The following is a 12,906-nucleotide window of genomic DNA, read 5'->3' on the forward strand; positions in this document are numbered from 1 at the left end:
TAAATCTGGTGAGCATTTACTTTGGACACATCGTGTGGGTGTGATACACTGCATTGGGCTGATATATAAGCACTTTTGATTGTTCTATTCACTTAATATATTTGCACATTTTGCACCAAATTAGAACGCTAAAAATCTTTTAGCGTTTTAGTCACAAAGAAAGTTTTGTACGTATTGCACTAGTTTTGCTTTTGTTTTTCTCTAATTCCATGCGCTTCCATCAACACGATTACACACATCTGAGACCCATCTAAAAAGGGAGGGTTGTTCATATGAGGAGGCAGCACACGATCACACAGTTTCTACTATACTGAAGATTTGGTTTCAAAGAACTCCACCAAGAAGCGCTGAGTATTTGGGGGACCACCCTATTAACTGTTACATTTAGTTTCTTGAAGTCTGACTCTATGACATTTCCCAAGAATATATTTGAATTTAAGGGCCAAGCTACACAGCCTGGTGGCCCAATAATCAACTGGCTGTTTTAAAGCTACCTATGGGGACAACAGAAAGTTAACTTGAGCCAAGGACATTGGCAACAATGAGCCTAGCAGCCCAAATAGCCTCACTGAAGGCTTTTCTGCTTACCTGCTGTAAGTCTTTGACTTAAAATGGACACTCTGGTAATTGGGGCCTCCGAGACCTGGGTTGTGGACTATGGCATGCAGAGGGAGTGTATAGCAGGAATAGCAGTCACACCTTTTGCTTTGTCTTCTAATAAAAGTTCAAGAGTAGTGCTGACAACGTTTGTGGTAGCGAGGGCCAACATTTTTCTGGCTTGCATGCTGCAGTGCCAATCATTGAAACCAGTTTTAACCACTCATTTTTTTAAACCACACCCATGTTATCATGAAGGCTTCTAAGACCATACCCACATTAATGGTGGTAGCACACCAAAATAAATAAATGGTTGGTGCTTACAGCAGGGATATTACTTATATGTGAAAGAAGTGGATTGCATAGCCACTCCCAGCACATAATTACACCCCTCAGGTCCAAATGCTGTCAAACTCCCAGAACAAACTCTGCCAGGTTCACCTTCCACACCTGCATATGTGAATTTACCTGTTTGCTCCTTATAGTCTCACTCCTAGGGACGTGCTTTTAAAAGGTATATTGGGGTATTGATGAGCTTCCCAGAACATAAAGTCATAGTGCGGTAAGGACCTTTGGGAAAAAAAATGCAGCTGCATACTCTTTTGCCCTTTCCACTCCTGTCCCTGCTCCATTTTCCCTTAAGCCATTAAGAAAAATGCTATGAATAATGTGAGGAGGTCCGTGGGGTGGAACATAATATAAAACTGTTCACAGACAATATACTTCTATCCCTGTGTTCCTCTCTATACTTCTTACCACACTATCTTAATGAATTTGCCCGATTTCAAGCTACAAAAAAATTGGCTCAAAACCACAATATTACCTAGTACAATTATCAGGAAACTTGTTAATGAATTTACACACTGATAAAACCTGATACCTGCATCGATGCATCAAAATGTGTTCAACTGCTTTGAGCTGTTGATTGTCATTTTGATTTATTGATACTTGAGGTGCAAGTATTTGGACAGCTATTTTCCACATTTGTACAAATTTCTCCAGAGAGGAAAAAAAAGTTAAATCCAAAGGAAAGGTTTTACTGAGCAGTAAATTTAAAAAAAAATGGTCCCTACGTTATTAACTTGCTCCCCAGTTAGCTCAGTGAAGTCAGACTGATCTGTGCTGATGTATTCTGTGTAGGTAGAACTGTGCTCTACTGAACTGCAGGCCCCATTCATTCAGACCTATTTCTCGCTGGTTGTGAGCAGAAACAGATTTTTGAAACTTTAAATATGTTGTATTATTTATTGAATATGATTTGTGTTATAGAACTCAAAATAAATACAATACCAGAGTGCATGATGAGTTGTTGTATATTTTGTATGCTGTACACACTGAATTTAGGCTAAAAAGAATAACAAAGAATTCAGTGAAAACGTCCTGAAATCTTTATAAAATATAAAATATTCACAATGAAAATCTCATGAGTTACAAGTGTTCTGATTTCAGAATGAAGCAATTTGTACACTATTTTACATTGGTAGTAATTTCACCTCCTTATTTCAGAGGATAGTTGCATGTCACCATTACAATTCTGTACGCAAGCAGAATGGAAAATTGGACAAAATCTGGTAAACTGTAAAGGGGGGCATACACAGGCCGATATAGGCTGTAAGCTTGATACCTATAGACTGAGTCTGCAGCTATTGGGCCATATACTAAGGCCTTCTGATGGTCAGCCTGATCAACACCTGTACAAAAATTGGGCAAGGACCACATTGGAGCAAAGATATACTTCCCATCTGAAGGTACTCCCCTTCTTCTCATTATGATCTGTTCATTGACCTTGAGGGGCAAAATACCAGTTCATCCCAATCTGGCTCACTTTATTGGTGCTAATTTGGTGATGTCACACTGTAGTATAAAACCACCTTGTAGTAGAACCCACATATTTTAATTAGATCAGAATGATGATATATTTGTAGAACTGTTATATCTACGCATGACTTGCTATTTGTATGCTTGGGAGACAAAAGAATTGTAAAGCAAGTGCCCCCCAATTCTCAAACAATTGAAATTAACATTTCTGTTTTTTCCCGATACAATGATGTCAGTTCATGTAAAAGTAATAGTACTAGTTTTGGTAGACAGAAGGTATACTAGTGTGATAGCCCATTTTCTTGGTTCAGCCTTAAATACACAAAAAAAGTGAATCCAATACATTAACGAGGAATGAAGCAAAGCTTGTAGGGACGAGGAATGTTCCCAAAGCCACTCAGCTCTGGTGTAAGGTCCAAGTCTTCTGTGTCCACTGGAGACCTTAGTGTATAATTCTGTAGAATTGTTGTAATAAACAGAAAGAGTTCCATCCGAGCCAGACCCTCCCCAACGCATATTCTCTTCCCTGTAGGGTGAGAAAAGTTTATGGGAGGCAGAATTAGAAGTAAAACCGAGAGGCATTGTAGCAAAACACTGGATTGTGAATTTGCACCAATTCAATGAACCTCAATTGATTACAAAATGTTACCTGCACTAGACTAACTAAAGCTAACTGCTGATTGGATGCCATTGGATACCAGTGCATCTTGTTACCTGTGATATTAAGGGAGTTAATGGGAGATTTAGATTGCCAATGGTTCACCCTGTCTAAAACACCCATGTCCTTGACACGTTTCCCTCTCATCTGAATAGAGAATCTGCTGTTTCTGGTAGACACTGCAGCTGGCAGGGGAACCATTCAGGAATGTATGAATCACCATTTTATAGTTAGTTAATTATATACAAATCATTCTGTAATGATTTATACATGGGTGTTTTAATTACTGCAGTTCTTCCAGTGAATACTGTGATCTCAAAAATCTGTATTCACTGACGTTGAAGTCTACCAATTTTTGAGCATGAACATTCATATGGATATCATCAGCAATTTACAACTTAAGAAAAGGGTCTTTAAGTAAAATTTAAAGGAAAGTTGTAGCTTGTAATTAGTTCTAATATAAATGTAGATTAGTTGTAGAATGTTTATAATGTAAGCCTTAAAGATTCTGTTGAGAGAATGCTTAAGTGCAATATATTCCTGCAATAAGATGGGTCCTATTAGGAGTAGTGAGGGTTCACTATTGCTCATTCCTATGACACATGTAAATTAAAAGTGAATAGTATAAATCCACACATACGGCTGGTTTGATGTGGCAAATAAATTAGTAAGCAGCCAGTTTGTTCTATTTAAGACTTAAGGTTAAGCAATTACGTAAAAAAATAAAATACAATTCCAATCATGTTACGTTAATGTACATACCTGAGGAAAAAGGCATGAACCCATCATTCTTACAAAACTTTCCATTTTCATCTATGAAATGTCCAGGATTGAATATATCAGGATATTTAAACTGCTTTGGGTCATGCAGAACGGAGCTTAGCATTGGGTATACTGTGGTACCCTAAGAATGAATTGTAGGACATTTTTCATGAATTGTGGCAAATTTGATATTAATGTTGTTTTGTTACATTTGTTTTAATTGGAGGTCACTGAATTCTCACCTTTGGAATGAAATAACCCTGAAACTGAATGTCACGTGTCACTTTGTGGGGGATTCCCATGGGTATAATGTCAACAAATCTCTGAATCTCATGGATAACGGCATCTGTGTACGGCATGCGGGAACGGTCCTCAATACATGGAGCGCGATTCCTGCCAATGACGCTATCAATCTCTTTCTGGATTCGTTCTATGAAAAAAGTTTAAAGAATAGGTTTTCTGTGTTCATTAATGATACATTTTCAAAGAAAAGCAACAATCCTATCCTAAATAAACCCCTTCCTTCCCCCAGCTCCAGCCTGTTAGCTTTTTAAATAAGGAGTAGCACATTTTACAGTGGGCTGGTGGCTTGTTTTGAGTGTGCTCACACGAGCACAAGTGGAAGTAGAATATCACCTAATTTTCAGTTTCAGATTTTAACCTGTTTAAAAATGCATATTTCATAACCAAAATAATGGGCATAAAGTGTGTTCAGAACAAGCTTTATTCATTGATTGAATTTTAAAGAGGTGGGTATACTGTCCTTTAATTGGTTTCATTTTTTCTCAGTTCTTTGAGATATTTTTTGCTCTGTCTGCCTGCCTCATCCTCAGCTGACTTCTCTAGCTTTTCAAGCTGTGGTGCCTTCAGTTTGTTTGAAAGATAAATCCATAGACTTCACAGATTGCCTTTTGGGTTTCCTTCAGTATTGTGTCATGTCCCTCTATATGGCAGAAACATTTGCATGTTCACTATTAAAGGGTGGAAGTAAAAATGCTTTAGGTGAGTAGGAGTGGGTGGTACTGAGAAGATATATTTTATTCTTCACTGCACACACAGCTACTGTACAATGGAAGTTGAACATTTTTGACACGGCCATGCCTATTTTGACGCAATTTTTGCTGCAAAATTTCACTGAAGTTTCACAGAACAATTCACCAATGTCAAAATGCGCAATTTCGCTGCGAATCCAGGCCTGGTGAAAAAATTCATCCATCTTTAAAATAATGTATATTTATAAAATAATCTCAAACAAGCCCATAAATCTGTCTCTTTATACCTTCAATATCTGGGTGCTTGAGGAGAATCAACAGGCCATATCGCAGTGTTGTGCTGACAGTTTCTGTTCCAGCACCAAACATATCAAAAGTGGTGTTAAGAGCACCCTGCATGTGAAACTCAGTCTGGGGCACATCCTTCTCCTAAAGCAAAAGACAAAAAAAGTAACTGGTTTTGTCATTATTCAAAATGAAAAGTGCATAATTAAAAAGCAATTACAGTGGAATGGAAACAATAACCTGTTTTTTATGATGAGAAAATCTTGAAACCTAAAATTTCCAACCTGCTGGTGGCAGCTGGTATTTTTTTGGCCCCAAAGATTGGCCAATAATCTGCCAACTAGATCTGGGCAGCCAGAGTGTAGCTAGTTCTTTTAATTTACAAATTACAAAATGGTACCTATCTCATTGTCAGTTGTGTGTTACACATACATTCTCCTCTCTTAAATGCATAATGTAAACCTACCTGTTGCATTTTTATGAGGAAGCAGTCAATAAAATCTCTAGGAGAACTAGGATCAAGAGTCTCTTGGTGCATGTTGATCCTCTGCATAATAAACTCCTGAAGGCTATTAACAGATTTGAAAATCATATTGTGGGGCCCCGGTAGCTTACCCATGACTTTTGGAAATATATTGTACAACTGAAAGAAAAAAAAAATGCATTTTAAGGCACAAACACAAACTCGGTCTTTGATAGTTCCTGTTCAGTGTGGTGCTGTCTTCCTGTAAATTTTGCTTCACCTGCACATATATGCTGTATCTGAATATAGGAATGTATTTATCAATTGCATTTCATTCCATTGAATCAACTAATATTTTATTAATTCATTCTTAGTCTTAATCTTCCCCCCACTATGTAATATAATGCATTAGTCCTGGTCTGGACTGTACAGTTCTTCCAATAACAGTGTTTGATCATGTCCCCCATAATTCTGTGACTTAAGGGTTCCATGCTCTTCGTACACTTACCTAGTACAATAACTCCAGAGCAGGCCACCTGAAGTCCGAAACTGCCAAAGTAATGTCTAACTGTCTCTCCAGGTGCCCTTTTCTAATACTAACATACAGCCAGGACCAGGGCCCAATGAGATTTCCCCAGAATCCCAGTGGGTCAGTTAAACCCTGACAATGACATGCATGATCAATATTATCTTGAAATGAAGTGTTGGTTTATAATAAATAATGTGTTGGGTTTAGAAAAATGTAGAAATGTAGATGCAGAAAATATGAATGTGTTCTTTATCTAGATTGCAGTTTTTGTATCAATTGTTTTTTTTACCTCAAGCAGGTTTTTTTTTTCTATGTTTTTTTTTGTTCTAAAAATAGTAAACAAGAAAAGCTTGCCACCTAAAATCTGACTAGCTTTTCCATAGTTGTTTTACAATTTCCAGAAAATAATATTTGCGAAAAATTGCAGTCAATAATAATAATAATAATAAATCACCCTTGGGGGCTGATTAACTAAGACACGATTTCGAATCCGAATTGGAAAAATTCCGATTGGAAACGAACATTTTGCGACTTTTTCGATAATTTTGCGATTTTTTCGTATTCTTTGCGGTTTTTTGGCGTCTTTACGATTTTTGCGTAAAAACGCCGAAAAAAATCGCAAAAAATACGAAAAATTACCGATCATTACGAAAAAAACGCAATCGGACGCATTCGGCCCGTTCGTGGGTTAGTAAATGTGCCCCCTAGTGTTCATGTTAGGAAGAAATAACAAGGAGAAATTTTTACCTGTCCCCAAACAGAACTGAAGCCTCTGAACACTTGGTTTAAGAGTCCTAGAAGCCTAAGGAATTCTGTATCTTCATATTCAAAACGGTCTCCAAATACAACAGAGCAGATTACATTGGAAACAGCTTTGCTAAAATAAAATGTTGGATCCACAGGCTGACCTAGGTAAAAAGCAGGTTATGACATTAGATCAGTGACCAACATTATATGTTTTATAGAAGTATTCTTCTGGGTCATTTTATATTAATATAAAAATACCCCAACAGGTCATAAGAACTATGTAACAGAACCTGGTATAAGTGTTGGTATACAGGCAGTTTGATTTTATTTACATATTACATTTAGTCATTGTTTCTACAGCTTATTATTAAAGAAAGAATTAGCTGATATTGTTACAGAACAATAGAAAGTACATATTTACAGCTTGATATCTAAATTAAAACTTCTAGTTCCTACATGTCCATTATTTGAGACTTATTCCTCAGCACCATACCCACTTGTAGAAGTGTGATATTTTGATCAAATGTAAACTCTGTAAAGCTTCATTTTGCACTTTTGCAGTGTGCAGCATGATACAGGTGGCAGCAGTATTAGGAGCTCATGTATAGCATAACTAACCTGTGCTACCTAGACAAAATGGCATATGCATCTGTACAAAATCTAAAGGCACCAGGCCATACAGGTATGGGACCTGTTATCAAGAATGCTCGGGGCCTGGCGTTACTAAAAAATAATTTAAAATGATAATTTAAAATTAAATGTCATTTTTCTACAAGCTTTAATTTTTTTTGTTAGTATTACATCTGTTATTAAGTAATAAGAGACACTCCAATGGTTTAACCACACTTATCATATATATCACTTATAATAGTTTGTGTCTATTTTTTATTTGACATAAAAAATAGATTATGATACGTATTTAAAATGTTATATACTGTGGAGATTTCCCACCTTTGGTATATTTAAATTCATTTGTTAGGAAATGAGCCTCTTCTTGGATTCTTTCCTCTATGCTTCTCTTTCCCATTCCAAAATTCCTCAGAGTCATCAGGGAAAATCGTCTTAGCTGTTTCCAGCGTTCTCCATTACTAGCAACAACTCCTAAATTAAACGAGTACATGAAATGCTAAAGGGTATGCAATCCAAAGCTACATATAATAAGAGAGAGTATGAGGGAAAGCGAGTACTAGGATAGGCAGAATGTCCCAACTGGAGAATGATATATATAAGAGGGAACAATTTGCAAATGGAAATCTCAGGCATTAACTGAAGGCAACATTTTACAATGATATGAAACTACATTTTTTAGTACCAAAACTTGCACAAGTCTTTAAAATGTTTGCCTATTTTGCACAGACATTGTTTCCAATATTATCCCTAACAGAAGACAGCTATGGAAAAAAGAAATCCTTCCCTCACACACAGTTGGGCAAATATTCACTCTTTTGGCGGGGTAGCCAAGTAATCTTTACACTTATGCCCAACTTTAGTTGCTTATACTGATAAGCAATACAGTAATTCGGGGAGAAGCAGCAATGGTACATAGAAACAGTTATAGAACATGGATAGAAATATATTTGCTTAATGCACTTATTTAAATTCTTTGCAACTTCTACGTTAAAGTGTGCACCAGAAGCACATATTTTTATGTATGTATGTATAACTTTATTTATAAAGCGCCACAAGGGTATGCAGCGCTGTACAGTCTTACAGAATACAAAATTACACACAGGGAGGACAAGTGATATAATAAATAAATACAATAAATACATATATGTATACATATATATATATATAAGTGCCATGTGGTATGAGACACAGTAGGAAGGAGGTCCCTGCCCCGTAGAGCTTACAATCTGAGTGGTTGGGTAACATACAGGCACAAACTGTAAGGTAAGAGTGCATCAGGTATGGGCATTTGCCCTTAAGCGCAGGACTGGGCAAAATAATGTCTTAGTGCTCCAGAAGGTAACAGCTGAGTTTTTTCTTAAAGAGGGTGGGTGAGTTTTCCCTACGGAGGGATTTGCTATCAAGAACACTGTATATAGATATATACATAATTATTTGGATTGAGCTATAACCTAAATAAGCTTCCCCAGATCTGTGGAGACTTAGCAAAAAGCCTACATTTTCTATTGTTTGTAAGTTAAAAATTTTAAATAGTTCTTATTTAAGTTTCATACCATGACCTCCATGGGATATCTTTTCCAGCAAAGGCATATGCCCCCGCGCACCAAATTCATCTCCATTGTCATTGAGAGCCTCTTTTACAATGTCAAAGCTGCACAAAACCACAACTGGCTCCATGCCCAAATGAATGGTGTACACTGGGCCATATTTCTTACCAAACTATAGGAGAAGAAGAAAAATACAATATAACAATTTTGTCCTTTAGTTCTTTGTAATGTAGGAACATTTCATATAGCATATAACACATCATATCAACATAACCCTTCATTATTTTCTTCCCCTCAGTACATTATTTCTATAACCATATATCCTCAAGAGCTTTTTTGTCCAAAATTTTTTGCACAGTGATAGACATACACATACAAACTGAAATATTGAAAGCCAGAAAAATGCAGAGCTGAACAATGTACCTTGTGCATAATATAAAACTAAGCTATGAAGAATTGCAAGTGGTCGAAGTGTTTATTTATATATGTGCAGAGTTTCAGAAAAATAGTATTATTATTTTGATATTAAAATGCATTTTTTTTTTTTAAATTTGGAAAACATTGAAATACGTAACAAATCCATCTGCCCACAAGTGAGACTGAGAACCTCCTCTCCTCTACCAATATAATTAATGTCATATTATGCCACTGTTGATAAATGAAGTCTGCTCCTGCATTTCAGCTTTGACATATAAGGGACTTCTTACCACTGATTCTCTCTGATGCCTTAATTGACATTTGGGCAGCAGTTGCAGCTATAATAGGCAGGTAGCTAGGTTGTAGCCTGTTAGCAGTGCCATAATACTGCCATTCAGGATACAGTGTTAGATATTTAAAGGAGAAGGAAAGGTTTATTTAATGTCAAATGTTAGACATCCCCCCAGTGATTGTAATCATTTACACCCCAGTCTGGTGCTCCTGTTAGCAGAAAACTGCACCAGCTCAGGGTACATTCAAGTTATCATCTTTTTACCTTCTACTTTCTTCAAAGTCCTGTGGTTGATGCATGAGCAGTAGAGTGAAAAAGCCAGCTTATTTATTAAAGTTCAGCTTTTCACCCTACTGCGCATGGGCACCACACAAAGATAGAAGAAGCAAGATGGGGATTGCTCATGGCAAGTGCCCTGGGCCAGTGCAGTTTTCTGCTAACAGGAGCACTGACCCGGTGGTGTCAGGTAAGTGACTACAATCAGTGGAGGGTTCTAAGTTTTGGCATCCTTCAGTGATTGAACCATTTCATTCTCTTTTAAGTAACATGCACACAGAAGATGTATGAAACTGCATTTTGTATTATTATCTGTGTATGTATGATGGCCTTTTTCATGAATGACCAGAACGAAAAAAGGCAGCTATAGTGCTTATGGCTCCACATAGGCTTTCTGCCTGTTCATCCCTTGGACTAATCGGTCAGAGATCATGCCTAGTCTGTGTATGGCTGCCTTTAGGCACACAGCACACAGGGAGCATTTTAGCTCCAAACCATCCTGTTCTGTTTCCTACTCAGGTCAGCTGGAGGGTGAAAAACTTTATTGCTCCTAGTAATGTACAGGTTAAAAATGAAAAATGGTCAGTTACAGGGCATAGTAGGTCATTTAGGTTACTAAAGGGATTCTATTGTCAGAATATGAGATTCACATCTGTGTTGGCAAAGAAAAATATTTTTAAAAAGTTGTGCAAAATTGTTGTAATTGTGTCAACAAATTCAGAGATGAAATTTCTGATTTTTTTCAACTTATACTGAAAGATGTCATTAAAAGAGGGTGTGATAGCTTTGATTTTTTTTTAACAAAATTGTGTTTCCACAATAAAAATCAGAAAAAATGTTACTATTTTATTTGGCTTATGTTACTATAGAGAAGAATTCTTGGCTCGCACACAGGACACTTTTGAGGCTCAGTAGTGACAAATTTTTACTGTTTCTACAACAACTTTGAAAATTTTATGGCATTGAGATAAATTCATAAAACAATGCCTGTTGGTAATAAAGACTATTTTACAATATGGCCACTGACAATTTGCCAACACTTTTATGAATCCCACCAAATTGTTTACTAATTTTTGCTTTATGTATTGATTTATGTTATTGGCATATTTTTTTGTTATTGCACGGGGTGATATACTGTATATATTTTAGTGACAATTTCTATTAACCTTCTATCACACAAGGTCATTATGTTTTATGGCTTTATATATACTCCCAGGATCACAGTCATTGTACCTTAAGATAAAACAGGATCAATTATTATTATTTTGTTTGTAACCTGGAAACATGGTCCACTCAGCCAAATATTACACAGCATTGAAGGACTACTGGAAAGTTACATATATTGTTGATCTACACCTCCCAGCACAGAAACATAGAAAAATAGTAAGATTTATTGTACTGTTTCAGTCTTTTCCTCATTGTAAGCCTAGAATATGTAAGATGTATGCTACATTGCCAACTTTACCTCAAGAAGGGATTTGAAGACCTCTTCGCCTCTCAGCTGCAGAAAGTTGCCCAGGAATGGCAGCGGTGTGGGTCCTGGGGGCAGCTTGCCCTTGCCCTGGCGCCGTATAACTTGTATTGTATTTAGGAGCAGGAAAAATGCACAGATTACCAGCAGCACTGCTGTTGCTCCTAGGATCTCCATGCTGGTTATCCTTTCCTGCAGCCACTATATCTGTTTCTCTGCTTCTGGTATTTATACAGTCCTGCTAAAAGGCAGAATTTGGAAAGCTGCCTACAGGTTACCTAAGATCTGTCCTCCCTTGGCTTTGTCTCTCTAGAATATTTCTTATGTAATTCTTCAAGGAGTTTAATTTCCTAGGTGTGACAATATCACCTGGCAGTGTGTAAATATATTTGTCCTTTCATTTCCATGTTGCCCTAAGTCTCTCATTACATTTTTGCTTTGGAGATAAGATTTTTTTTTTGCAAAGCTTGTTTATCTGAATAAACAAGTGCCATATACTGTACATAATTCGAAGGTGGGGGGGTGGTTGGGTTTATCCTTTGGTTAGTTTCCCAGGTTCTATGAATGAGTTACAGCACAGCCTGTAATTTTATGCCATTAGTACTAATGGTAATTTGTGATGCTTTTGCTCCCACAATTTTACGAAGCAGGGGCAATATCAAACTGCACAAAATTGTCTTGCCTTAGTTTTAATATTTATATTGCAAATAGGGAGACATGTGTAGGGCTTTGAGGTTAAGAGGACTTTAGCACAAGTATAGGTGCTGGAGTTTGCCTTTGGGCAAAGGTAACACAATTTTTCCTCTTAGAATTGATCCAAAGGTGTCAGCTGTTCCCATTGCATGCACAAGATTTTGAATATGGCACAAGGTGATGAGTATCACTCATCCTTGTGTCCGGTGTCCCCTATCATACCTGCTTAGCAAATCATGAATGGCTCACAAAATAGGGGCATATCAAGGGATGTCCATGCCCTGTCCATATAGTGCTGGTGCTGTGTACATAAATGTAAATAAGCTCTCATGTGTTTGTACATAAATCCATCATGTAACCTCATTAGCTGGATAACCAGAGCCAATCAGTGCCAGAAAACTCTAATGCTCTTTATTCTTTGAACTATGTGTTCTGAGTATTGTTTAACAGTCTCAACTGTTCTTGGCAACTTCTGTTATAGAAAGGGCAATGGAGTTGAAAATGTCAGCTTGTGTTACAGCAGTAACATTAAATTGGGGTTATATACTGGCAACTAAACTGTGCAACAGCGAAACTAACCCAAACCCACTAATTTGTTATAATAATGCTTGGTGACACACAAAATCTGCATTTCTATGTCAGAGAGCATGCCTAGTCTGTGTATGGCTGCCTTTAGGCTCACAGCACACAGGGAGCATTTTAGCTCCAAATCACCCTGTTCTGCTTCCT

At 37.1% G+C, this 12,906-nt stretch overlaps 1 protein-coding gene across 1 annotated transcript; it reads right to left on the reverse strand.

Moving 5' to 3' along the window:
- Positions 1-1,828: 1,828 nt before the first annotated feature.
- On the reverse strand, positions 1,829-11,707 carry LOC116406635 (cytochrome P450 2C15-like). Its single transcript, XM_031891059.1, has 9 exons — positions 11,479-11,707; positions 9,035-9,200; positions 7,803-7,952; positions 6,852-7,012; positions 5,579-5,755; positions 5,115-5,256; positions 4,078-4,265; positions 3,836-3,977; positions 1,829-2,941 (listed from the first exon to the last, which is right to left on the reverse strand). Exons 1-9 carry the CDS (start codon positions 11,659-11,661, stop codon positions 2,760-2,762), a joined length of 1,491 nt encoding a protein of 496 aa, XP_031746919.1. The 5' UTR covers positions 11,662-11,707; the 3' UTR covers positions 1,829-2,759.
- Between the last annotated feature and the right edge of the window lie 1,199 nt (positions 11,708-12,906).

The sequence above is a fragment of the Xenopus tropicalis genome, chromosome 8 (genome assembly GCF_000004195.4).
Source record: "Xenopus tropicalis strain Nigerian chromosome 8, UCB_Xtro_10.0, whole genome shotgun sequence".
Taxonomy (NCBI): domain Eukaryota; kingdom Metazoa; phylum Chordata; class Amphibia; order Anura; family Pipidae; genus Xenopus; species Xenopus tropicalis.